Source organism: Chlorocebus sabaeus, chromosome 19 (assembly GCF_047675955.1).
Source record: "Chlorocebus sabaeus isolate Y175 chromosome 19, mChlSab1.0.hap1, whole genome shotgun sequence".
Lineage (NCBI taxonomy): Eukaryota > Metazoa > Chordata > Mammalia > Primates > Cercopithecidae > Chlorocebus > Chlorocebus sabaeus.
In genome coordinates this window covers 9233530-9259851 of record NC_132922.1, presented here as the reverse complement: position 1 = coordinate 9259851, position 26322 = coordinate 9233530, and the positions used below count along the sequence as shown (strand labels likewise).

The following is a 26322-nucleotide window of genomic DNA, read 5'->3' as shown; positions in this document are numbered from 1 at the left end:
ACCCATGGGAGCAAGAAGTCAGCTCTGGGAGGGGACAGGTCAGAGGACATGCTGGCATTGGACTTTAGCACTGAACAGGGGTGGGGAAAGGAGATCCAGGTGGAGTAAAGGGTCAACCAAGGCCTGGAGGTGTGAAACCACCAGAAGTGACAGGGACTGGGACTGGCACTTGCGCCAGAGTGTGGGGTAGGACCAGGGTGTTCAAGGACAAGATTGAGAAGGGCCTTGATAAATGAGGACAAGGAGCTTGGCTCTTACCCCATGGGCTTGTAGGGGGCCACGCAGGGGCTGAGGGGAGCTGGACAAGCTTACTGAGGTGGCTAAGGGTACCCAAGACCAGCCTGGTGTTGGGCGTTGGGCAGTGGGCTGGGCCTGGTGTGCAGGGTCACAGCGCGCCACCTGGTGTCCATCACTCTCACTGCAGCGTGACCTTGCCTGGCTCTCCAACCTGGGAACCAGTGGGGCAGCCTCGTCCCAGACACTCTCTGCCTTCTTCAAGAGCAGCCAGGCTCTGTGGTCAAGGGCTCACATTCAGTGGTGTGCCAGGCCCCCGCTAGGCTCCTTGCCTGCCCTCTCAGCTACAGCCTGTCTGGGCGTGAGGAGTCACAGACCCAGCCTAAAGCCAAGTTGAAACTAGAAGTGAACACTTTTTGATGAGGTCAGACACTCCTGATGGCTAGAGGAAGACTACAGAATTTGAAGTTATCAGACAAAGCCTTGAGCTGCACCAGTTGCAAGGTGAACTTGGGCAAGTGATATTCTCTCTGGGCCCTTCTCTCATCTTTATAAAACAGTGGTGAAATTCAGACCTCCTTCCCTGTTATCATTTCTCATCCACAGGCTCACAACCATGCAAAGGAGACACATCCAGACCCCGCAGAGTTAAGCTCCAAGGGACCCAAAAGTCTGGGGTCACTTCATGTTGGACGCATGTGCAGACCTGATTCAGGCACCACACAAATGCAGCAGGCAGAAATGAATTTATTGCATTAGAAAAAACACCAAAGAAAACCAGCAAACATCTCCGTCCTAGACACAGTTATTAGTTTGACTCAAGGGCATAAAGAAAACCCAGATACTAGATTTACTTCTGGGAGGGGGTGATGGTCTCATCCCTCCTCCTTCCCTATCTCTTTAAACCAATGGACCTCTAGGGAGGTGTCCACTGTGCGATTCAAGTACGTGACTCATTTCCCACTCTGCTTGCCTGTTCACATCCAGGCGGAGTTAGCTGGCCACAATGAGAATGCTCCTGAGGTGCTGGGACAGACAGAAATGTGAGGATGGGGGTGGGCAATTGAAGCCTGAGCCTGAGTTTACACAGTTAGTGACACTGGGGCTCCCATCAGGGGAGGGAGAGCTTGCCTTGACATGGAGCTCTGAGAAAACTGCTCACTGATCCCTCGATCTCTCCCCACAAACCCTAGGGCACAGGCAATGGCACAAATGGCTGCTAGTATAAAGGGGGGTGCTATTCAAGGAAATGAGTGCCTCAAATTCTCTCAGGGGAGCTGCCCCTGGGCGTAAGGGTACCTGCTGGGAGAAGCAAACCAGCTGAAACTGGATCTGGGAGAGGAGAAAGAAAAAAAGGAGCTGTGACGCCCAGAACCCCCTGCATGGAGGGGAGACCCCAGGCAGAGGGGTCTGAAGCAGGAGCCTGGAAGGCAGAGCTGGGCAAGGCAAGCTGGAAAAGGGGACAACACTGGTGGGAAACAGAGCACTGGCCAAGACCAACCTGCTACCCTCCCAGAAGAAACCCAGCCTGAGAAATTCTTTCTCTTTGGGCCCAGTTCTGCCAGTAGATCACCATTATACAATAGTCCCTGCTGGTTTCTGCTCTAATTTATTATTTCCATGCACATTGGCAAATCAGTGGGTCTTGAGAAAAATTAAACTTTCACTCATTTGGCCTGTAATCTTCAAGTTCCCAAATGTCACTTGACATCCCAGCTGGTCATGCCCCTGGTCAGGTCGCAGGCAAACACTAAGGCAGAATGACATCTCCTCTAGCTGAGACTCTGATGATGCCAACTGCTATGGCTAATGGCAGATAGCAGCAGATGGGGCCAGAAGTGAGTAGCAGCTTTTTGGAGAGGAAAGGCCCCTGCTGCAGGCCAGACTTCCAGGAAGAAGCAACATAATTCAAGTCCGCGAGGTGGCAGGAAATTGTGGCAGAAGGGGCCCAAGGATGTCAGAGCTGAGACTTGGGTACCTGGCAGCTCTGAGTCCCTTCTTCACACTCACTTTCCCAAAATCTAACTAATGGAGGTTCACATGAAGAGAGGGAATCTGAAAGTCTCTCTGGATTAGAGACTCCCAGACTGTTTCCTGCCTATAAACTCCTAGCAGCAAGTCATTAGGAAAATGCCCACTCATGCCCCAACCTGCTTTCCCTAAAGTCAGAATGACAAGGGAAATAATCTGTGCCTTCAAAACACATTTAGGATAAGGGAAAGTCCCTATCAGAAATGATTCTAAATTTTCTTGCCACCTTGATTCCACATCATTTTATTTTTTTGAGATGGAGTCCCACTCTGTCGCCCAGGCTGGAGTGCACTGGTACAATCTCGGCTCACTGCAATCTCCGCCTCCTGGGTTCAAGGGATTCTCCTGCCTCAGCCTCCCGAGTAGCTGGGTCTACAGGTATGTGCCACGGCGCCCGGCTAATTTTTGTATTTTTAGTAGAGACATGGTTTCACCATGTTGGCCAGGCTGGTCTTGAACTCCTGACCTCAAGTGATCTGTCTGCCTCGGCCTCCCAAAGTGCTGGGATTACAGGCATGAGCCACCGTGCCTGGCCTCGCATCATTATTCTTTCCATATCAAAGGTATTTTCCAGCCAGGTGCTGTGGCTCACGCCTGTAATCCCAGCACTTTGGGAGGCTGAGGGAAGTGGATTACCTGAGGTCAGGAGTTCCAGACCAGCCTGGCCAACATGGCGAAAGCTGTCTCTACTGAAAATACAAAAATTAGCCTGGTGTGGTGGCACGCACCTATAATTCCAGCTACTCGGGAGGCCGAGGCAGGAGAACCGCTTGAACCCGGGAGGTGGAGGTTGCAGTGAGCCGAGATCACGCCACTGCACTCCAGCCTGGGTGACAGAGCTCTCAAAAAATAATAATAATTAAAAAAAAGGTATTTTCTTAGAGCAGGGAATCCCGTCCCTTGGTCCCCAGCTGAATACTGCATACTGGTCTGGATGGTGGTTACAGAGACTGCAAATAACCTACATCATTACTTGTAGAAAAAAGGCCTGGGTCTCTGCTGCTCCAGCCCAGACCTCATCAACTATGACACATCAGCTATGCTGAGGAAAAGCAGCCTCGGGGGCACCAAGGCAGGTTTCCCAAAATTGATGGCAGAGGATTGGCAATCCATCTAGGTGGAAGGAGGGATGGCTTTATCCTGTTTTCTCCAGCCTGATACTTGCTGTTACTCCCTTGATCCTGAGGCAATGGCTGCTCCAGCACTGGCCTTGCTTGTGGTAAGGGAGGGAAGGTGAGGAAGGTTGTGGCTGAAGAGTTCACTTAGGTTGGGTTAGTCATCCTGAAACTGGTCCCATGTGCACCAAATCCTTTGGTTCATTTAACACTAGAGTAACTGTTTCCGGGTCACGGATGTTCTAAAACTCACCTGGGTCCCACAGGTGGTGGCAACTTGGGTAGAACGTGAGTGTTCTCTGGAAAGAGTTCTAGGTTGGGGCTCCCGCAAACTGTGACTCTTGCTTTCTGTTTAAACAAAGCCCCTCCCTTTCTCCAGTGTGGTGGACGCTTAGGAAACAGCATCCGAAGTGAACTCACAGACAAGACAGCCTTAATAAATTAGTATAATACTATTAGAAGGGGTGGCATTTTGTTCTGTTTCTTAGCAGCATTGTCTACATGCGGCCTGACAGTCTCCTTCCCTGGGAAATTTAAAAAGCCGTCCCCTGGTTGTTAGCTCTGATGTAAAATTACAAAATAGAAATCTGGTAGGGTTTGTTTTGTTTAAAAAGGAAAAACCCTGGTGAGGCAGGGTGGTCCCAGGCAGTCCTGTTAGCTCTGGCCGTTGGGTCTGCCCACAGAGCTCCCTCCTGGAGGCTGGATCTGAATGGAGTCCAGGAGGGGCCGAAGTGCCTGTCCAAAGGGCCTGCAAGGAAACAGAGACATGAGAGGGGTGGGCTTTGGGATGTGGCCTGCTGTCACACACCCTGTGCTACCTACGGGTAGGGAGGAGGAGTGGGCGCTGGTGGCAGCAGCAGCACCGCCAGAGAAGGAAGGAGCACCTCGTCACCTTACTTAAGTTTCCCACCTGCCTCACACTCAAGTGTTCTTGGAGGACATCTCCGAAATAGCCTGCTCTGTGTTTTTATCCCTGGGATTCCCTCCTCAGGGCCTCACCTCTAGAGCCTGGTTAGCTGTGGTTTGAACAGGCTGGCTACATACAGGGAACTAGAATTTTGCTTTATGTGCTTGTGTCTTTAATTCTCGTGAGCAAGGAAAATATCAAATTGAAGCAAGGAAACTGAGGCAAAAGAAGAAGGATATGAAAAAGAAGACAAAAGTTAGGGGTGAGGACAGCACACAACTGGATTTTTTCAGGAACAGAAGTCTGCCAGGGAGTACAGGGAATATTCAGGAAAAATGACAAATGCAAGGTTACCAGTATTGATGCCTTTCTTTCACCCTGAGACAGAGTCTTGCTCTGTAGCCCAGAGCTGGAGTGCAATAGTGTGATCTCGGCTCACTGCAACCTCTGCCTCCTGGGTTCAAGCAATTCTCCTGCCTCAGCCTCCCAAGTAGCTGGGATTACAGGTGTGTGCCACCACGACTGGCTAATTTTTTATTTTTAGTAGAGATGGGGTTTCACCATGTTGGCCAGGCTGGTCTCGAACTCCTGACCTAGTGATCTGCCTGCCTCGGCCTCCCAAAATGCTAGGAATTAAGGTCTGAGCCACCACGCCCAGCCATTAATGCCTTTCTAAAGGGCTTTTAGTTTGCTCTCACAGTAACAGATGGAAAAAAACACTGCAAATACTGGAGTTTGGAGATTTTCCATGATTACGACAACCATAAATAAGGTTGCCCAAACACTTTTAAGTCACTGGCTTTTTCTTCAGTGGATACTGCTATTTTTGAAAACCATCTCCAAGTTCAAAGGAATGAAGTACTCCAAAGTATAGACAGATGAAACCTAGAAATATCAACCCTATTTCAGACAATTCCAGGAACTCCACCCATCAAATAATAACAGCAAGAACATTCTGGTTACTCCAGTTTGCTCAGGGCCCCATAACCTAGATCCCTCAGCAGAGCTGTGGGATTGCAAACTCATCGAATGATAGGAAGGCAGGGCCAGGGCTGGCGGACTGGGGCTCCTCACCAGCCTGCCACAGCAGCCTTGTTTCCTATGCAAGCTCTTCCTGGGAGGTTCTTCCTCAGGTATGAAAAACAGCCCACTTTGCTGGGCCTGCGAAACCTGCCAGGATCTCTGTTGAGTAAGGCCATAGTTCAGGAGAAACTGAGTCAGAATAAGCAAATAGACATGGTCCTGGAATGAGCAGAGGCTGCCTGAATGCAATCAATGGCAAGGGGATGGAGGAGGTGAGATGGCTATGGAGGTGGTGTGTCCTTTTGGGGTATACTGCCTGGATGATGGCCTGCAAGGCTCTTCCAAGGCTTGGGCCACATAAGGACAGAAGGGGCTGCAGAGTGTTCTTGAAGAAAACATCTGTTGAGGACTGACTGTGCTGTAATGCATGAGGGCAAGTAGAACATAGTCGCTGAGGGAGTCAGAGCTCATGGTATAGTGGAAGACAGGCAAATCAACAGCTATAAAACAAGCCCCAGTACTATTTTTCTGACCCCCTCTCTGCTTGTCTAACATTGCATTTTAACTGGGTGCTTCTGGGGAGTGGTATGCCTCGAGCACAATGGGAAGGACAGACGCCAGAATTTTGTGCAAACACTGAAGCCAGTGTCAAGTGGGTTTCTAAGTTCTGTGGTTGCACTTAGGCCAGGGCAGAGCTGATCTAGCTCTGAGGGTGGAGGTAATACAGATGCGCATCAGTGGGTGGAGAGAATGGCAGCTTTCTGTGTTAGAACCTGCCATCGGGGCAGCCCCATCTGGTTGGGAGGGCAGATGGGGACCAGAGGAAGGGCACTGACCATGAATGGGGATTTTCAAGGTTGGCCAAAGCAGGGGCAGGGACAGAGGCCACACTTACGTGGAGAGAACTTCAGAGGGCAGGTCTGTGATGTAAGAAGGAATCTTCCGCCCAGTCAGGAACTGTGCCACTTCGTTGCTGAAGGTGTTACAGTTGTGTTCAAAGAGGTTGTAGGCCTCACCTCTGTACATTGAAAGGTTTGCAGAACATATATGAGAAACCAGCAAGCGTCTATGTGGAATAACTCAAGCTAGGCAGTGGAATGGTGAGCACAGTTCAATGTGAGGACGGCGATTTCCCCCCTCTCATCTGCCAAAAGCACTGCTTATTTGCCATTCTGGCCATTAATAACTGATTTTTTGTTTTTGTTTTTGTTTTTTTGAGACGGAGTCTCACTCTGTGGCCCAGGCTGGAGTGCAGTGGCCAGATCTCAGCTCACTGCAAGCTCCGCCTCCCGGGTTTACGCCATTCTCCTGCCTCAGCCTCCCGAGTAGCTGGGACTACAGGCGCCCGCCACCTCGCCCGGCTAGTTTTTTGTATTTTTTAGTAGAGACGGGGTTTCACCGGGTTAGCCAGGATGATCTCGATCTCCTGACCTCGTGATCCGCCCATCTCGGCTTCCCAAAGTGCTGGGATTACAGGCTTGAGTCACCGCACCCGGCCTAATAACTGATTTTTAAGGGAAGGAGAAACTGAAAAGACATGGCTCCTCCACAGTTTCAAGAGAATCTTTACATTCACAAAAACAGAGCTCTGGTGTTAGAGTTTACCCCCTTACTCAAATCGACTAAAGCCTCTTTAAGAGAAAATCTGCTTGTTTGTATCTCATCCCAACCCTTCTGCAAACCCTGTTTTTCCTTCTGCAAACTTGGCCAATACAGATTGAGAATAGCACTTGCTGATTTTAATCAGAAGGAATGAAAAGCCCTTATTTCCTCTAAAAATTTCAGCAGAAAGTATGCTTGAAGGAACATCTGTGTCAGAACAACTTAGAGCTTTTTGTAGCATAACTGCCTTTTCTTCATGTTAATTCAGCAAAAAACTGGGCCAGGCCTTGTGCTGAGTGATAAGGATGATATGACATGACAGCTGCCTCCAGGGGTTATCTAGCTGGGGAGACAGACACAACTAACCACCACCCCTGTGTTCACTCACCGAAACAGGGACTCCCCCAGGGAGGACAGGTACTCCAGAAAGATTTCTTCTGTGACTTCTGTACTCCCCACGTCAACCACAGAGTCTGGGGGTCCAAGCAATGTCCCCCCCTAAAAAAGCCAACCCAAAGAAAGTCATTAAATTACCATCTCCACTGAATGTTTTAATGTGGCTTCCCCCAGTAGACCATTAACACTGTTCTGACTTCACTTTTTTTTTTTTTTTGAGACAGAGTTTCTCTGGTCACCCAGGCTGGAGTGTAATCTCAGCTCACTGCAACCCTCGCCTCCTGGGTTCAAGTGATTCTCCTGCCTCAGCCTCCCAAGTAGCTGAGATTACAGGTGCCTGCCAACATGCCCAGCTAATTTTTAGTATTTTTCGTAGAGATGGGGTTTCACCATGTTGGTCAGGCTGGTCTCGAACTCCTGACCTTAAATGATCCACCCACCTAGGCCTCTCAAAGTGCTGAGATTACAGGTGTGAGCTACCGCCCCTGGCCTGACTTCATATTTAACTTGCAGAGCACCCTGGGCAGATGAAGAATGCTATTAGCTATTTGTATCAAGGATGCAATGGCTTAGAAGCATGGGTGTCCAATCTTTTGGCTTCCCTGAGGTACACTGGAAGAAGAATTATCTTGGGCCACACACAAAATACACTAACACTAATGACAGCTGATGAGCTTAAAAAAAAAAAAAAAAAAAGCTGGGCGTGGTGGCTCATGCCTGTAATCCCAGCACTTTGGGAGGCTGAAGCAGGCGGATCATGAGGTCAGGAGATCGAGACCATCCTGGCTGACACAGTGAAACCCCATCTCTACTAAAAGCATAAAAGATTAGCCAGGCATGGTGGCGGGCACCTGTAGTCCCAGCTACTCGGGAGGCTGAGGCAGGAGAATGGTGTGAAGCCGGGAGGTGGAGGTAGCAGTGAGCTGAGATCATGCCACTGCACTCCAGCCTGGACAACAGAGCAAACCTCCATCTCAAAACAAAAACAAAACCAAAACAAAAACAAAACACAAAGAGAAAACCCTCATGTTTTAAGAAACTTTACAAATTCATGTCGGGCCACATTCAAAGCTGTCCTGGGCCACATGTGGCCCGCAGGCTACAAGTTGGACAAGCCTGGCTTAGAGCTTTCTGGTGACTTTTCATTGCTATGTGCTAGTAGCATGGTTAGGAGTCAGACTTCTTGTTTCTGGGGGGCCCTGGGAAGCTGATTCTCTTGCAGCTCTGACTCCTGATGCTGTCCACTTATTTAGCTGAGAAAAAGAGAGAAACCCGGCCGGGCGCGGTGGCTCAAGCCTGTAATCCCAGCACTTTGGGAGGCCGAGACGGGTGGATCACAAGGTCAGGAGATCGAGACCATCCTGGCTAACCCGGTGAAACCCCGTCTCTACTAAAAAATACAAAAAACTAGCTGGGCGCGGTGGCGAGCGCCTGTAGTCCCAGCTACTCGGGAGGCTGAGACAGGAGAATGGCGTGAACCCAGGAGGTGGAGCTTGCAGTGAGCTGAGATCCGGCCACTGCACTCCAGCCTGGGCGACAGAGCGAGACTCCGCCTCAAAAAAAAAAAAAAAAAAAAAAAAGAGAGAAACCCAGAATGTGAAGTCTACTTTTGTTCCCAGTATGTCTCATCATGAGGACAGAACAGGACAATAGAAATGGCTCACACTTCATAGGCCATCTTTCCATGCCTATTTGCATAAAGTATGCAGCCAGTTTTTCTTATGACATACTTGATATCTCATGTAACAGTGGAAAGACGAGAAGGATGGTGAGAAATCTGGCAGGCTGGCAGATATTTCCATAATTCAATTCTTTTTGGATCTGTGAGCCTAATCCAATGATGGTGATGGGGCAAGGGAGTTAATGGCTCCTGAAAGGCCTACAGAGAACCCTCAGCCATGTGGTTAACAGACTGCCAGAGAAGACTGAAGGAGAGAGTGAGGTTGAGTGGGGAAACCAGCCACTGCAGAAGCAACGGGATCAGCAGGGAGAAGAAATCTGGGAAGGGATAACACTCCAGAATAGAGCTCCCTGAAAAGATCTTTCATTCATAGCTACTGAGCACCTCCTACATAGCTGACATTGTTCTGGGCACTGAGGAAAGCATGGTGAGGAAGATAACTATGGTAGGCAGAGAACAATTCTCTCAGAGTTGTAAGAGACTAAAAGGTCACTCTGACCCTCTTATTCCCTCATATAACAAATATGAATTGAGAACTTATTGTGAGTCAGGCCTCATGCTGGGCACTGGGGCTGTGGTGTGGACAACATAGATGAGATTCTTGCCCTTAAGAAGCTTAGTCTAGCAGGGAAGGGAGATTGAAAAATCCCATAACCAGTATATAATTATGAGCTGCAATTAAGAGCATGCTGGAAAAGTACAGAATGCCAGCGGTACATATGACAGGAGACCTTCCCGGCCTGAGGGGTCAGGGAAAACTTGCCTGAGAAAGTGACACAACTCAAATCTGAAGGATGGAGAGGTGTAACCAGGTGAAAGATCAAGAAGGTGTACTGATGTCAGAGTACAGGTTTCAATGTCTAAGGTGTGTTCAAAGAATGAGAAGAGAGTGAAGGTTGGGAGGGAACAACCTGAAAGAGGCTGCCAGAGACAGAGTTAGAGACCAGATCAGGTAGGTCCTGGGAGGCCATGCTGAGCTTTCTGGCTTTTATTCCAAAAGCAATGGGAGAATTCTGGCTTATGCAGGGGATTGCTTGAGTCCAGGAGTTTGAGATCAGTCTGGGCAACATAGGGAGATCCTATCTCTACAAAAAATAGAAAAAAATAGCAGGGCGTGGTGGTGCTGAGTCCTAGCTACTTGGGAGGCTGAGGTGGGAGGATTCATTGAGCCTGGGAGGTGGAAGCTGCAGGAAGCAAGATTGCGCCACTGCATTTCCAGCCTGGATGACAGAGCAAGATCCTGTCTCAAAAAAAAAAAAAAATCCTTCCTGCAGGATATAGCAAAAACAAACAACAACAAAAAACAAACACACAACCAAAATGAATGGCTGCTTGGCCACTGCTTCAGCACCTACTGTGACAACACTTGGATAACTCTGAAAGAAATTTTTGGAAAAGGCCAGGTGCTGTGGCTCACACCTGTAATCCCAGCACTTTGGGAGGCCGAGGCGGGCGAATCACGAGGTCAGGAGTTTGAGATCAGCCCGGCCAACATGCTGAAACACCGTATCTACTAAAATATACAAAAAATTAGCTGGGTGTAGTGAAGGGCGCCTGTAATCCCAGCTACTTGGGAGGCTGAGGCAGGAGAATGGCGTGAACCCAGGAGGCGGAGCTTGCAGTGAGCTGAGATGGCGCCATGCACTCCAGTTTGGGCGACAGAGCGAGACTCCATCTCAAAAAAAAAAAAGAAATGTTTGGAAAAGGGTGTGGGCTTTAGTGTCATAATCCTGCGTTCTAGGACTGGTGTCACTTATTGGCTGTAAGTTTGGGCAACTCTTGATGCTTCTCAGAGCCCTCATCATTCAGCTTAACATCAGTTGTGCTCCTAGGATGAGCCAGGCACTGTGCAGGGGATGGAGATGGAAGGCCTCAGCTCACTTCCACAGTTCCCTGCGGAGAACCAGAAACGGCTCATTTCACCATAACACACTCTCTGTGAGACAGAAGAACCCACACGTGCCATGGGAACAGAGAGGAGAGGAATTGGCTGGGGTGTCTGGGAAAGGTTTTCTTGAGCTGAGTCTTCAGGTGGCTTCGAGGAACAATGCCAGAGGTCCACAGTAGAAGCAAAGCTCCTGGTCTACAGGCGCCCCCAGGAACCTGAGACTGCAGGACAGAGTGTACCCTGAAGACACTTACCGGGGGGCAGCTGGAGATACCACCACTGCCGAAGAAGAACTCATCCTTGTGCACAACTATGGATGTGTGCCTGTCACACAGAGAGAGACACAGTGAGCCAGAAAACTTAAACTTTGAGAAAAAGCAAACACCATAATGCAATGAGAATAATTTCTGCCCAAGGATAGGACTGTGGGGACCAGTCTTATAAAACCAGTCTTATAAAACCAACAAACCAAAGGTATGAATATGATAAATACCACAGATCAGGGGTTCTCCATCTTGGCACTATTGACATTTGAGGCTGGATAGTTCTTTGTTGTGCAGGGTTGTCCTGTGCATTCTAGGCTGTTCAGCATCCCTGCCTCTATCCACAAGATGCCAGTAGCATCCTCCTCCCTGTGTGACAACCAAAAATATCTCTGGACATGGCCAAATGTCCCAGGGTGAGAGAGCAAAAGAACTCGTGATGGAGAGGCACTGCTTTAGGGCTTGAAGATTTATAGCATGGAGAACTAGGTTTCATGCTGGAAGCCACAGACTAGAACCTGAAATGCATAGAGTGCTGCCTTGTTTCAAAACTAGTCAAAGTAAGGAGACCCACCCAACTTACCAGATGCCTTCCAGTTGTTTCCCTGTGGAGAGAAGAAGAGATTTAGCCATTTGGGACTAGACTAAGTGGCCCCTCAGCCTTGGTAGATTCACTGTGTCACTCAAACCCAGGGTAACCTGTCATAAACCTCTTGAGGGACTTTCTAGGAATGCAACTCCCCTCCAGTAAGGTCTTTAGGTTGTGACAGAGTATGCTCTGTTAAGTAAGCTGAAAAGTACGAGAGTCTTTTATCAGAATGCAAGATTAAAAACACTGGTATAAAGGTACCCCAGTTTTATGTCTGCTATTCTTTCCTCTTTGGGGTCAATTCAGCTATGCCTTTTTAACTTCTCTGTCTCACGTACAGTAAGACTATAGTAATACAATGAATGTTATTACTCATTTCTTCATTGACGCGAAATCCTTCAGAAACTGATAGGACAAAACTTTGCAAATGCTATCCATTTAAATAGTTAAGGCACTGTTATTCTACCTCTATGTGCCAGAAACAATGTTAGGTGTGGAAATGCAAATAGGAACATATCACTTTCCTGCCTTTGAGAAGCTCAAAGTCAAATGGACTGAGATATACAATTAACTAAAACACAATGTTGGCTGGGCGCGGTGGCTCACGCTTGTAATCCCAGCACTTTGGGAGGCTGAGGTGGGCGGATCACAAGGTCAGGAGATCGAGACCACGGTGAAACCCCGTCTCTACTAAAAATACAAAAAATTAGCTGGTCGCGGTGGCAGGTGCCTGTAGTCCCAGCTACTCGGGAGGTTGAGGCAGGAGAATGGCGAGAACCCGGGAGGCGGAGCTTGCAGTGAGCCGAGATCGCGCCACTGCACTCCAGCCTGGGCAACAGAGCGAGACTCTGTCTCAAAAAACAAACAAACAAACAAACAAAAACAATGTTAATATGCTGTCTCATAGTGGTAAAAAAAAGGTGCTAAATATAATAAACTACTTTTGTGAGCTTCCATTACCAATGACAACTAAGGGCAGGGATGGACATTTCTGTGGGAGAGAACAAGACGTGAACATGCATGGCTGTGAAGTCTAAAGCCTGCAGGGCAGAGTAAAGAAAGGGTGCAGTGATGGTACTAAGGGGAGGAGTGGCCAACAGGATGGCCAGCAAAGTGGGCAGGCCTGGACTCAAAGAGGCTGTGAGGCTGGAGAGTGCCTTGATCAGATCCATGTTCTGAAAAGATAACTGTAGTTGTGGGATAGCAGATGAATTGGAGGGAAGAGAGCAGAGTAAGCAAACCAGGGTAAGGAGGTCATCGCAAGAGTTCATAGGAGATACTCTACAGCAGTGCTCAGGAGGCAGAGGAAGGGCAGTGAAAGATGCGGAGCGCCAGCAAACATCACTCACTCACCCCTGCTTATCACTTCACGTGGCGACATGGCGGATTACTGATTGCTAACTGCTACCTTCACTGTTTGCCCTGTGACTTTCTTTTTTTTAGAGACAGAGTCTCTCTGTCGCCCAGGCTGGAGTGAAGTAACGTGATCTTGGCTCACTGCAACCTCTGCCTCCCGGATTCAAGTGATTCTCATGCCTCAGCCTCCCAAGTAGCTGGAATTACAGGCATGAACCACTAAGCCCAGCTAATTTTTGTATTTTTAGTAGAGACAGGATTTTGCCATGTTGGCCAGTCTGGTCTCAAACTCCTCGCCTCAAGTGACCCACCTGCCTTGGCCTCCCAAAGTGCTAGGATTACAGGCGTGAGCCACCACATGCTTGGCATAGCATCCTCAGAGATAGTTAAGGGGACCATATGGATTCAGATCCTGGATTTTCCACTTCCTAGTGGTGGATCTTGGGCTAGTTTACCTAGCCTGTTTAAGTCTGTTTCTCCGATTCGGAGTTGCTGTGACTGGTCATAATAATGTATAGAAAGCTTCACAGTATATGATATACAGATGTTTGATAAATGGAGGTTCTTATTAGGTACGATGACCTCCTTGGGGAAAAGGGTAAAGACTTCCACAAGATAAAAGTAAGTTCTACTTCAGACATGGCATGGTGGCCCACCCCTGTAATCCCAGCACTTTGGGAGGCTGAGGCAGGCGGATCACTTGAAGCCAGGAGTTTGAGACCAGCCTGGCCAACAGAGAAACCCTGTCTTTACCAAAAAAAAAAAAAAAAAAAAAAAAAAAAAAAAAACTCGCTGGGTGTGGTGGCATGAACCTGTAGTCTCAGATACTCAGGAGGCTGAGGCACGAGAATCACTTGAACTTGGGAGGCAGAGGTTGCAGTGAGCTGAGATTGCGCCACTGTACTCCAGCCTGGGCAACAGAGTGAGACCCTGTCTCACATAAAATAAAAAATAGGCCCGGTGTGGTGGCTCACGCCTGTAATCCCAGTACTTTGGGAGGCCAAGGAGGGCAGATCACCTGAGGTCATGAGTTTGAGACCAGTGTGGTCAAAAACCCTGTTTCTATGAAAAATACAAAATTAGCCGGGCATGGTAGTGCATGCCTGTAGTCCCAGCTACTCAGGAAGCTGAGGCAGGAGAATTGCCTAAACCCAGAGGGCAGAGGTTGCAGTGAGCCGAGATTGCAGTGAGCCGAGATTGTGCCATCGCACTCCAGCCTGGGCTACAAGAGCGAAACTCTGTCTCAAAAAAAAAAAAAAAGAGTAGGTTAAGGGAGTTTCAGGGATGGTCAGGGTGGGCCTCTTTGAGAACGTGACATTTGAGTGAAGATTTTTTTTTTTTTTTTTGAGACAGGGTCTTGCTGTGTTACTCAGGCTGGAGTACAGCAGCGTGATCAGAGCTCACTGCAGCCTTGACCTCCCAGGCTCAAGTGATCCTCCCACTTTAGCTTCTCAGTTGCTGAGACTATATGTGTACCACCCAGGCCTAGCTAATTTTTTTTTTTTTTTTTTTTTTGAGACGGGGTCTCCCTACATTGTCAAGCCTGGACTTGAACTCCTCGGCTCAAGAGATCCTCCCATCTCCAGGCGTGAGCCACCACGCCCAGCTTTGATCCAAGATTTAAAAGAGACAAGAGAAAGAGGGATGCAGGGGCAACGACATGCCAGGTTTATCTGAAGGCCTGTAAGGATGCCAGTGAAGCTAGAATGGGTGAGGAGGGGAAGTAGAAGATGACCAGAGGTAATGGAGGACCAGATCACAGAGAACACTGCAGAGGCTGAGAACACTAAGCCTGAGTTGTCCAATATGGTAGCCACTGACCACATGTGGCTATTTAAATTAAATAAATGCACAAATTCAGTCCCTCGGTTCCACTAACCACATTTTAGGTATTCAATAGCCACATGTGACTAGTGGTTACTTATTGGACAGTGCAGATCTAGAACATTTCCATCACTGCAGAAAATTCTGTTGGATGCACTGTTTAAACTATAGTTTCCTATTCTGTAAAAAAAGCATAATAACAGTGCCTGCCTCATAACATTTCCAGGATTAAGAGAGACGATACATGACACATGCCTAGCACAGGGTCTGGGACATAATACATGCCCAATAAAGGCCAACTCATTTCTTCTAGGGTTTGTAACTTGAAAATTTTATAGCTGTTCTCATAGTACCTTGGTATTGAAACTATTCATGTGTCCTTCTCCCCAGTTAGACCACAGTCGCCTCAATAACCAGGACAGTTTTCTTATGCATCTTTGTAACTCCAGCACCTAGCAAAGGACCTGGACCTGAAATGTGACATGAACATCTGTTGAGATGAGCTTTTCTGTTTAGTTAGCTTTGTTGGTTGACACACAGTGCTATTGAGGACAAAGTTCCTAACCACAATCTGGGCTGCCTGGCTTGTTATTGAAATGACTCAGCCACCCTGGCACACTGCACTCCCGGTCTACTGCTGTCCTCTCAGATGCACATGCTCACTGACCCAGGAGTACAGCTGGCAGGTTGGGATGTATCATCAGCTCAAACCCATTCCTGCTCAACAGAGTTTTGGAGAGGGGCCTCAGTTATTTCACACCTGAAAAACAACTCAAAAGTTGCAGGATACAAACCCTACTTTATTCTCCTTTATATTCTTTGCATCATCACTAAATTTGCCTGTAAGCCACACACCACACTTCCTATTCAACTGCATCAAGGTACACTTAGGATCTCAGTCATTCAGAGAGTGGAGATAGGGATTATAGAAAAAATATTTCCTCATTTATTCATTCATTCTTTTTTTTTTTTTTTTTTTCTGAGATGGAGTCTCGCTCTGTTGCCCAGGCTGGGGTGCTGCAGTGAAACCATGGCTCACTACAACTCCTGCCTCCAGGGTTCAAGCAATTCTCATGCCTCAGCCTCCTGAGTAGCTGGGATTACAGGAACGCACCACCATGCCTGGATAATTTTTTGTATTTTTAGTAGAGACGGAGTTTCTCCATGCTGGCCAAACTGGTCTCAAACTCCCAACCTTGTGATCCACCCGCCTCGGCTTCCCAAAGTGCAGGGATTACAGGTGTGAACCATTGCACCCAACCTATTCATTCTTTCACTTATTCATCTACCAAACACTTGGTGCCAACAATAACATTAAAACTGAATTGAGTGAATTTATATCCTTTCTTTTTTTCTTTTGAGACAGAGTCTCGCTCTGTTTCCCAGGCTGGAGTGCAATGGCGCCATTTCGGCTCACTGCAACCTCCACCTCCCAGTTCAAGCAATTCTCCTGCCTCAGCCTCCCAAGTAGCTGGGATTACAGGTGTGCGCCACCACGCCTGGCTAATTTTTGTATTTTTAGTATAGACAGGGTTTCACTATGTTGGCTAGGCTGATCTTGAACTCCTGACCTCAAATAATTTGCCCGCCTCAGCCTCCCAAAGTGCTGGGATCACAGGCATGAGCTACTACTGCACCCGGACTACATCCTTTTTTTTTTTTTCCTTTTGAGATGGAGTCTCACTCTGTCACCCAGGCTGAAGTGCGGTGGCGTGATCTTGGGTCACTGCAACCTCCAACCTCTGAGTTCAAGTGATTCTCCTGCCTCAGCCTCCCAAGTAGCTGGAATTACAGGCACCTGTCACCATGCCCAGTTAATTTTTGTATTTTTAGTAGAGATGGGGTTTCACCATGTTGGCCAGGCTGGTCTTGAACTCCTGACCTCATGATCCACCTGCCTCGGGCTCCCAAAGTGTTGGGATTACAGGTGTGAGCCACTGCGACCGGCTACATCCTTTCTTAAAGTATTTCATAGTTATACTTGTTTTCTCTCTCTCTCTCTCTCTTTTTTTTTCTTTTGAGACGGAGTTTCCCTCTGTCACCCAGGCTGGAGTGCAGTGGCCGGATCTCAGCTCACTGCAAGCTCCACCTCCTGGGTTTACACCATTCTCCTGCCTCAGCCTCCTGAGTAGCTGGGACTACAGGTGCCCGCCACCTCGCCCGGCTTTTTTTTTTTTTTGAGTCAGGGTCTCACTGTATTGCTTAGGCTGATTTTTAACTCCTGGGCTCAAGGATCCTCCTGCCTTGGCCTCCAAAGTGCTAGGCTCAGCCAATTATCCTTATTCTCATAACATCTTTAGGGGGTAGAGTAGAGCAAACATTAACAGCATTTTACAAACAGGTAAATAAAGATGCACAGTTTGTCCAGCAGAAAAACAGGACAAAGCAAGATATGAAGATAAGCTTATTGGAGAAGTTTGGGTAGAAGTGAAAGGTTTGCTGCTTTGCAGCCTACTCTTGCAAGGAAAAGGATGAGGGCCATGGTCCTGACATGATGCCAGGCATTGGAAAGTGAGACTGGATTGACATATGTATCTTTTCTTTCTCCAGACAGAGTCTTGCTCTGTCACCCAGGCTGGAGTCCAGTGGCGTGATCTTGGCTCACTGCAACCTCTGCCTCCTGGGGTCAAACAATTCTGGTGCCTCAGCCTCCTGAGTAGCTGGGATTACAGGCGCATGCCACCACACCTGGCTAATTTTTGTATTTTTAGTAGAGATGAGGTTTCACCACGTTGGCCAGGCTGGTCTCAAACTGGCCTCAAGTGATCTGCCCGCCTTGGCCTCCCAAAGTGCTAGGATTACAGGTATGAACCACCACACCCGGTCTGGATTGATTTTAATGGTTTTTTAGTGGTAGTTTGAGATTGAATTAGAATACAAGGCCATTTTGGGACATGAATTAGGCTCTGGATATTTGCATACTGTAGAAATAGATTATTTTCCCAATAAGATTTCCTCAGCAAACTGGAGCGTGGTGGGTCAGATACTTCATGTCTCCAAGCTTGTTGGTAAATCTAATGCATTCACTTTGTGGCCTATGAAGTATGAACATGGAAAACAAATGGAAGACATGGCTATCAGCCCTGTTTTTCAACATGAATAAGTCAGCCTTCTACTGATCATAAAAGTAAAGGAGAAAACACTCTATCCACCTCCTCATTGATTAAGATGGATGGAGTTGTGCAAATAGACATACAGGCTGGTTATAGATTTAGGCGGTCAGCATCTGTTATACTACCGGTGCTAAATAAATGTCTATTAATAAGCATAAACTGGATGATGGTGATGGGGTGCCAGGCTCAGGGGCCTCTATACAGGTAGCATTTTGTCTCAGATGGCAGGTAAAGAAATGCATTAGCTCATCGGTATAAATCAAATGTAGCCCCAGCTTACCTCACGATTCTTCCCCATGGTGATAAAGTGCTTTTAATTGGCAGTTTACCGGCAATATGAAAGGCTTAATATAAAGTTTTTTTTTTTTTTTTTTGAGATGAGTTTCACTATTGTTGCCCAGGCTGGAGTGCAATGGCACAATCTTGGCTCACTGCAACCTCCGCCTCCTGGGTTCAAGCAATTCTCCTGCCTCAGCCTCCCGAGTATCTGGGATTACAGGCTTGCGCCACCACGCCTGGCCAATTTTGTATTTTTAGTAGAGACAGGGTTTCTTCATGTTGGTCAGGCTGGTCTCGAATGCCCAACCTCAGGTGATCTGCTTGCCTCGGCCTCCCAAAGTGCTGGGACTACAGACATGAGCCAATGCACCCAGCCTGTGTAATGTTAAAAAAAAAAAAAATCAGCTATTCTTTCTGGGACCACGGGATAAACATTAAATCTATGTGGGAAAAGGTAAAATAAAACATTTGTATAATATAAGTGGGCCTTTATAGCCCATACTGTAAAAAATGCCTATTGGCAGGGGGGTTTGTTCCTCCTTGGGCCAGAGAAAGGTTATCACAAAATCCAAATGTGATGCATTGTTAAAAACTAAAAGAGTGTTTTAATCTGCAAAAAAGGTAAATTTAGGCTGGGCATGGTGGCTCATGCCTATAATCTCAGCCCTTTGGGAGGCTGAGGTGGGTGGGATTGCTTGAGCCCATGAGTTCAAGACCAGCCTAGGGAACATAGTGAGACCCCCCATCTCTACAAAAAAATAAAAAATTGAGCCAGGCATGGTAGCCTGTGCCTGTAGTCCTAGCTACTTGGGAGGCTGAGATGGGAGGATCACTTGAGCCTGGAAGGTAGCGGGAGATGGAGGTTGCAGTGAGTCTTGATGGAGCCAGTGCACTCCAGCATGGGTTACAGAGCACCACCTTGTCTCCAAAAAAAAAAAAAAAAAAAGCAGCAGCACCTCATGCCTGTAATCCCAACACTTTGGGAGGCCAAGGTGAGAGAATCACTTGAGGCCAGGAGTTTAAGACCAGCTTGGAGAAAATAATGGAACCCTATCCCTACCAAAAAAAAAAAAACAGCTCAGTATGGTGGCTTGTGCCTGTAATCCCAGCACTTTGGGAGGCTGCGGCAGGAGGACAGCTTAAGTCTAGGAGTTTGAGACCAGCCTGGGCAATATAGCAAGACTTCATCTCTATTAAATGAAGCTAAAAAAATCAGTCAGGCATGGTGGTGTATGCCTGTAATCCCAGCTACTCAGAAGGCTTAGCAGGGAGGATAGCTTGAACCCCAGGAATTCGAGGTTATAGTGAACTATGATTGTCCAAAAAAAAAAAAAAAAAAAAAAGAAAGAAAGAAAGAAGGAAAGAAAGAAAATTTAGGCCCAGTGTGGTGGTTCACGCTTGTAATGCCAGCACTTTGGGAGGCCAAGGCGGGCGGATCACAAGGTCAGGAGATTGAGACCATCCTGCTAACACAGTGAAACCCCGTCTCTACTAAAAATTAAAAAATTAGCCAGGTGTGGTGGTGGGCGCCTGTAGTCCCAGCTACTTGGGAGGCTGAGGCAAGAGAATGGCGTGAACCCGGGAGGCGGAGCTTGCAGTGAGCTGAGATCGCACCACTGCACTCCGGCCTGGGCGACAGAGCGAGACTCTGTCTCATAAGAAAAAAAAAAAGAAAATTTATAAAAGCAGAATCATGCAGGGCCTTGTAAGCCATATTCCTTTCCATTTTGCCTTAAAGAAATTGCATGATTACTAAATTAATTCATTAGATGAGCATAAAACAGTTCACACAGTGAATAATAAAAATCTAAAACAAGCACAATAGATGGCATTAAAACATAAAAAACCTCTCTCAGATTTGAATAAATTTTACTTAACCTTCAAGCTTAAGTTCAAGTCTCAATCATTTCTATAATCAATACTTACTGAACACCTGCTCCAACAGGTCACTGGGGACATAAAGGAAGGGGACAGAGTCCTTGCCCTCCAGGAGCTCCAGGCTCTTGCCGAAGCCTTTCTGACATGCCCAGCTCACCATGGCCTCTCTTATTTCAAGGCCTAACATAGTTGCTGCACCACTCACTCACTTTGGCACCTAATCATAATCTGTTTTATATTGTTATCAAATGTTATATGTGTATATTCATTATTTAAAGGAAAATAATATTCTAAGAAAAACTCCTGGGCTGGGCATGGTGGTTCATGCCTGTTCTTTGGGAGTGGGGTTTGTTCAGCACTTTGGGAGGCTGAGGCGGGTGGATCACCTGAGGTCAGGAGTTCGAGACCAGCCTGACCAACATGGTGAAACCCAGTCTCTATTAAAAATACAAAAATTAGCTGGGCACGGTGGCACGTCTGTAATCCCAGCTCCTTGGGAGGCTGAGGCAGGAGAAGTGCTTGAACCCAGGAGGCGGAGGTTGCTGAGCTGAGATCATGCCATTGCACTCCAGCCTGGGCAACAAGAGTGATATTCTGTCTCAAAAAAGAAAAACTCCTGGCCGGGCATGGTGGCTCACGCCTGTAATCCCAGCACTTTGGGAGGCCGAGGCAGGTGGATCACAAGGTCAGGAGATCGAGATCATCCTGGCTAACATGGTGAAATCCTATTTCTACTAAAAATACAAAAAATTAGCCAGGCGTGGTGGTGCGCACCTGTAGTCCCGGCTACTCGGAGGCTGAGGCAGGAGAATGGCGTGAACCGGGAGGCGGAGCTTGCAGTGAGCCGAGATTGCTCCACTGCACTCCAGCCTGGGCAACAAAGCAAGACTCCATCTCGGGGAAAAAAAAAAAAGAAAGAAAAACTCCTGGAGGACAGAGTTCACATCACATCTTTTATTTCATTACTATTTGTACTACAAAATGAAGTAAAGAATTGAGTACAGAGTAAAATCTCTAATATTCGTTAGAATGCATTCTGCCAAGAAATGTATATATTCTATGCCTCCAAATCTTTAAATCTGAAAAGAGTTTTGAAATGGGCTTGTAAAGAAAAATAAACGTGATGGATGCACACGAAACTTGAGATCAGAAAATAATCAACGAATACAAAGTACTTCTTACCACAATTAAAACACACACACACACACACACACACACACACTTCTGTATGTACTCTGGCACAAAAAGAGGTCAAGAAATTTAAAGAGCAGCCAAAATTATTAAGAGGAGGAACTGAAGGACAATTATAATAGTTAATTATCTTAGGCAATCGGTGACTATGAAAAAAACGTGCAATCAGGCTATCTGATCAATTAGAACGCTAAGGATAATTCTGGGACCATTTTTCATGGTGAATGAAGAACTATAGAACAGTAATGCCTTCACGTGAGGCAATTCCAGGAGACTGAAAACAGGACAGGGTAAAACTACGGAATTTACATTGCTTCAGGAAAGGGGAATTACCTTGGGCTTTATCTAGTGCAATCCTGAACTGCAATAGAGCTAGATTAGGTCTCCCATTGGAGAACTGACATAACTGAAGCCTGAGAGGGTACTGCAGATGAGATCACACGGATTTAATTTGGGAAAATGAAGGCTAAGAGGCATGATCATAAATCTAGGTAGTAAGTGCCACATACACATTGAACCCAGCTTTTTTTCTCATCCAAACTTGAAACATTTGGCAAAGAATGCCTTTACAAACTTCAGGAAGGCATCTACTTTACTTCAATTATAAAGGAACATATTACACATTAGAGGTGGTATCTCAAAATGACTGAGAACGCGAGCTCTGGAAGTCAGACTACCTGTGTTCATAACCCAGCTCTACCACCTAGCAGCTCTGTGACCTGGGGCAAATTCTTTAATATTCTACTTCTTGGGTTCCTCAATGGAGAAAATGGAGGCAATAACAGGACCTATCTCACAAAGCTGTGGTGAAGATTACAATGCATGCAAAGTACTCAGAAAAAAAGGGTCTGACACATGGTAAGCTCTCAGTAAATACTGGCTATTAATATACTTGTAGAATTCATCATAAAAATCAGGAAACAAATTGATTTTTTAAAGGTTCAAATATATTTAGGAATGGGAAATCAATATATGGCTACTTATAGAACTGGGACATACCCAACTTCAAGATTAGTGATGTCTGAATGGGATGAACCAGTAAGACCATGCCTATTTTCCTTAAGTTTTCAACTCTAGAAAGTAATGACTACTAGCTTTGTTAACTCTTTCTTCATTAATTTTGCAAAAGGTATAAAGGCAATATGGAAAAAAGAGGTAGAAAAGAAAGACGTAGATTAGCAGACAAGGTGATTTCCTCAGATCAGAATCTGATGTGCCAAATGGGTGATGTTCCCATGATCGGCTGAGGTCTTCCAGGACTTTGCATCTTTATAAAAGGGTGGGGAGTGGGGAGGAGGCAGGTCTATTACTCCACCTTCAGTTACTGCACTTTCCCTTTTACCCACTACACTCCACAAAGGCCTTCTTTCAGTTCCAGTATCAGGCCAGACTCTTTCCTGTCTCAGGGCTTTGGCAGGTTGATCTGTCTCCTACCTGGAACACTGTAACTCCCTTATTACCCTCCTGTGGCTACTTCTTCCTCATCCTAAATTCCCAGTATCAAAGTTACTACACTTGATACCCTTATTTAAAATACGTCTCTTGGCTGGGTGCAGTGGCTCACACCTGTGATCCTAGCACTTTGAGAGGCTGAGGTGGGAGGATCACATGAGGTCAGGAGTTCAAGACCAGCCTGGCAAACATGGCGAAACCCCGTCTCTACTAAAAATATAAAAATTAGCCGGGTGTGGTGGCGTGCACCTGTAATTCCAGCTACTCTGGAGGCTGAGGCAGGAGAATCACTTGAATCTGGGAGGCAGAGGTTGCAGTGAGCTGAGATCACACCACTGTACTCCAGCCTGGGCAACAGAGCAAGACTCATCTCAAAAAAAAAGAGAAAAAAAAAAGGTCTCTTGTTATTTTCTATTACAGCACCCAGTGTGCTTCTGGTGCAGAAGGCACTTATGCAATTTGTAACTAATTATTTGTTTATGTATTTATTTTTAATGTCTCCCCCATTAGACAGCTCCATGATGGCAAAGAATATCTTTGTTCATTATATCAACCTCATTTATCTTAACACCTTGACTAGCATAGAGCGGATGCTCAATGAACATCTGCTGAATGAATGAAATAATGACTCCTAAGGCCCCTTTCAGCTGCCCAATAATTATTAGGTAATAGGATAAAAAATACCCAGTGTAGGCTGGGCGCGGTGGCTCAAGCCTGTAATCCCAGCACTTTGGGAGGCCGAGACGGGCGGATCACGAGCTCAGGAGATCGAGACCATCCTGGCTAACACAGTGAAACCCCGTCTCTACTAAAAAAAAAAAAAAAATACAAAAAACTAGCCGGGCAAGGTGGAGGGGGCCTGTAGTCCTAGCTACTCCGGAGGCTGAGGCAGGAGAAGGGCGTAAACCTGGGAGGCGGAGCTTGCAGTGAGCTGAGATCTGGCCACTGTACTCCAGCCTGGGCGACAGAGGGAGACTCCGTCGCAAAAAAAAAAACAACAAAAAACAAAACAAACAAAAAAAACCCAGTGTAAAGGGGGAGGCTTTTACTTGGGGTATAGGAAATATTTGATTCTTCACTATGATAAAAAAACAAGCAACTAAATAGCTCCATTCCAAGAAGTTTAGTTAAAATTTGACTGATGTGGTCCAGGCACGGTGGCTCACACCTGTAATCCCAGCACTTTGGAAGCCTGAGGTGGGCAGATCACAAAGTCAGGAGATCAAGACCATCCTGGCTAACACGGTGAAACCCCGTCTCTACTAAAAATACAAAAATTAGCTGGGTGTGGTGGTAGGCGCCTGTAGTCCCAGCTACTGGGGAGGCTGAGGCAGGAGAATGGCATGAACCCGGGAGGCGGAGCTTGCAGCAAGCAGAGATCGTGCCACTGCACTCCAGCCTGGACGACAGAGCAAGACTCCGTCTCAAAAAAAACAAAACAAAACTTGACTGATGTAATCTATTAATGAGTAACAGCTTCCTCAATGACTTTGTAAGTTTTGCTTTCAGATGTGCCTTATCATTTTAACAACTGGTTATCTAGGCCCAAACCCCTGTCAAATAATGGATTGGCTACATAAGAATTAGTCGATAAGCTCATTAAAAATACAGATTTTTGGACCAAAACTCCAGGAGATTGATTTAGTATTTGTGAAGTAAAGCTCTAGAATCGATATAATTAAAACTTTTCTCATTTTAAATAGATATTGTGTGTATGTAATACACATGTCTAGAGGTTAGAAACAGTGTATAGCAAAGCTTCTCTTCTACTCGTGTTTTCCTGGCATAAAGTTCCCCTTTCCATAAGCTACTGCTGTTACCAATTTCTTGTGTATCCTTTTGGATAATTATTTGCCTATGCAAGCACATATATATCCTCTGATTTACATATTTAAAGAGCTGTTCTACTCTTGTTTTTTCTAATCTCATTTAACAATATATGTTGGAAATGAAAGTATCTGCATTTTAAACAAGCACCCTAGATGATTTTGATGTGAAGCCAAATACAGAAACAACTCACAGGCCCACGGTTGTGAGATTAAGTTCAATTCACTACAACATATTAGAAACTCAAGGACATTGAAGGATGCTCTCAGAAGTAGCCTTGCTTTCTTGACCTCTGCCCCCTCATCTTACAGAGATGAACTAAATAATTCGCCAACGTCTCCACAGAAGCCAGGAAAAGTTAGCCATTCAAATGGATGCCGTCAAAGCTTCAATTTTCAATTATTGGAATTCTTTCCTGCTCATGATTACCCGAAGTTACAAACTTGACAATTCCTGTGTTACACAAGACATTCCTGTATTTAAGTTGAAATGAGGTGTGATTGTCACTGAATGAGGGCTGGTTTTTCTCCTGCCAGTTAAGTAGTTTAATGGAGCACAACCGAAATACTTTCTTTACTAATCCTTATTCACACAACCTCATCCAAACTTCCCCCAAAACTGCTTTCTTGCCATTTGAGCAAAAGCAATTAACTTACAAACTGTGGGGAGAAGATTGCTCGGTGAATTCTGGAGTTCGGGGCTCCTCTTGTCCTGACTTGACCTACCTAGGGGGGGTTCCCTAGGCAGGTCTATCTTCCCCATCCCACCTACCCGCTAGACTGTATAGGGAGCTTACTTTTGGCACTGAGGCAAGGTTCTCCGAGGGCCACCCGACCTCCGCAGTGTCTCTGTCACCACGAGGGGCACCGCGCGGCAGGCATCCTCACCTTTCCTACACCGCGCCAAGGAGGCAGGAGTGCACCAGCCTACCCGAGCGAGGCAGGGAACCCGCTGGGATCCAGCGCTGGTTTACTCCACACCCCCGTCGAAGGGGCTCTCGAGGGCTCGGTTTCTGCCCGAGCCCCCTGCAAGGTGGAGGAATGACTCCTCCATCCCTTCCCCTTGAATTCAAACGTGAGGATGGTATCTGCGAGGCTAAAACGGGGCTCAGAGGGCCCAAACCTCAGACCACTCTCTTCTCCACTCGGCTTTTCTTCCATCCTCTGGGCCATGTGTCTCCCCGTGAGTCGTGGCCCAAGTCTCCCCACCTCGGCCAGCCGCCACCCTCTGGCCTGGCTCCCGCCCTCCTGCCCACCTGGCCCCTTCCCCCTCACCCAGCATGATGGGGCTGAGCCGCCGGGCCAGGCCCTTGGACAGGTCGTACACGTAGAGCTTCACCGGATAGAGATTCGGCGGCTCCATTGGGACCCGTGGCGACGGCGGCCACGACGGCCCTCGGGCACCCGGCAGCGACTTGGACCTTCCCGTACCCGACGGGGGTGGGAAGCGGAGGGAGGGGGGGGACCGAGCCCGGGCCCGGGCTGAGGGGTGGGGGAGAAGCCGCCCTACGCTGCTCGCGCCCCCACACCCGCTACCGGCAACGACTACTGTGAGGTGACAGAGAGCGGACAGGGAGGGCCCACACAGAAGAGGGGGCGGGGGCAGGCATGCACTGTTGCGCATGTGCTTATTGTCCTGGCGTACGGCGGGGGCGTGGCTTTGCAGAAGTGGGC

The 26322-nt window shown here is 47.2% G+C and overlaps 1 protein-coding gene across 2 annotated transcripts; it reads right to left on the bottom strand.

Annotated features, from left to right (window-relative positions):
* Positions 1-961: 961 nt before the first annotated feature.
* On the bottom strand, positions 962-26244 carry DESI1 (desumoylating isopeptidase 1). 2 transcript variants are annotated; one of them, XM_073006676.1, is made up of 8 exons: positions 25924-26025; positions 15263-15379; positions 11724-11745; positions 11371-11509; positions 11132-11201; positions 7301-7410; positions 6206-6328; positions 962-4128 (listed from the first exon to the last, which is right to left on the bottom strand). In XM_073006676.1, exons 4-8 carry the CDS (start codon positions 11406-11408, stop codon positions 4035-4037), a joined length of 435 nt encoding a protein of 144 aa, XP_072862777.1. In that variant the 5' UTR covers positions 11409-11509; positions 11724-11745; positions 15263-15379; positions 25924-26025; the 3' UTR covers positions 962-4034. The 2 variants fall into 2 exon arrangements, with proteins under 2 accessions (XP_072862777.1, XP_007974111.2); XM_007975920.3 differs by lacking the exons at positions 11371-11509; positions 15263-15379 and having other exon boundaries at positions 25924-26244.
* Between the last annotated feature and the right edge of the window lie 78 nt (positions 26245-26322).

Excerpts from the sequence above, each read along its gene's own strand:
- DESI1 (XM_007975920.3), bottom strand. The coding sequence starts at position 26,011 with ATGGAGCCGCCGAATCTCTATCCGGTGAAGCTCTACGTGTACGACCTG. Across the intron at positions 7,411-11,131 it reads GTATCTCCAGCTGCCCCCCG|GGGGGGACATTGCTTGGACC; the intron begins GTAAGTGTCTTC and ends TGGCTTTTTTAG. Across the intron at positions 4,129-6,205 it reads CCCTCTGAAGTTCTCTCCAC|GCCCTTTGGACAGGCACTTC; the intron begins GTAAGTGTGGCC and ends GTTTCCTTGCAG.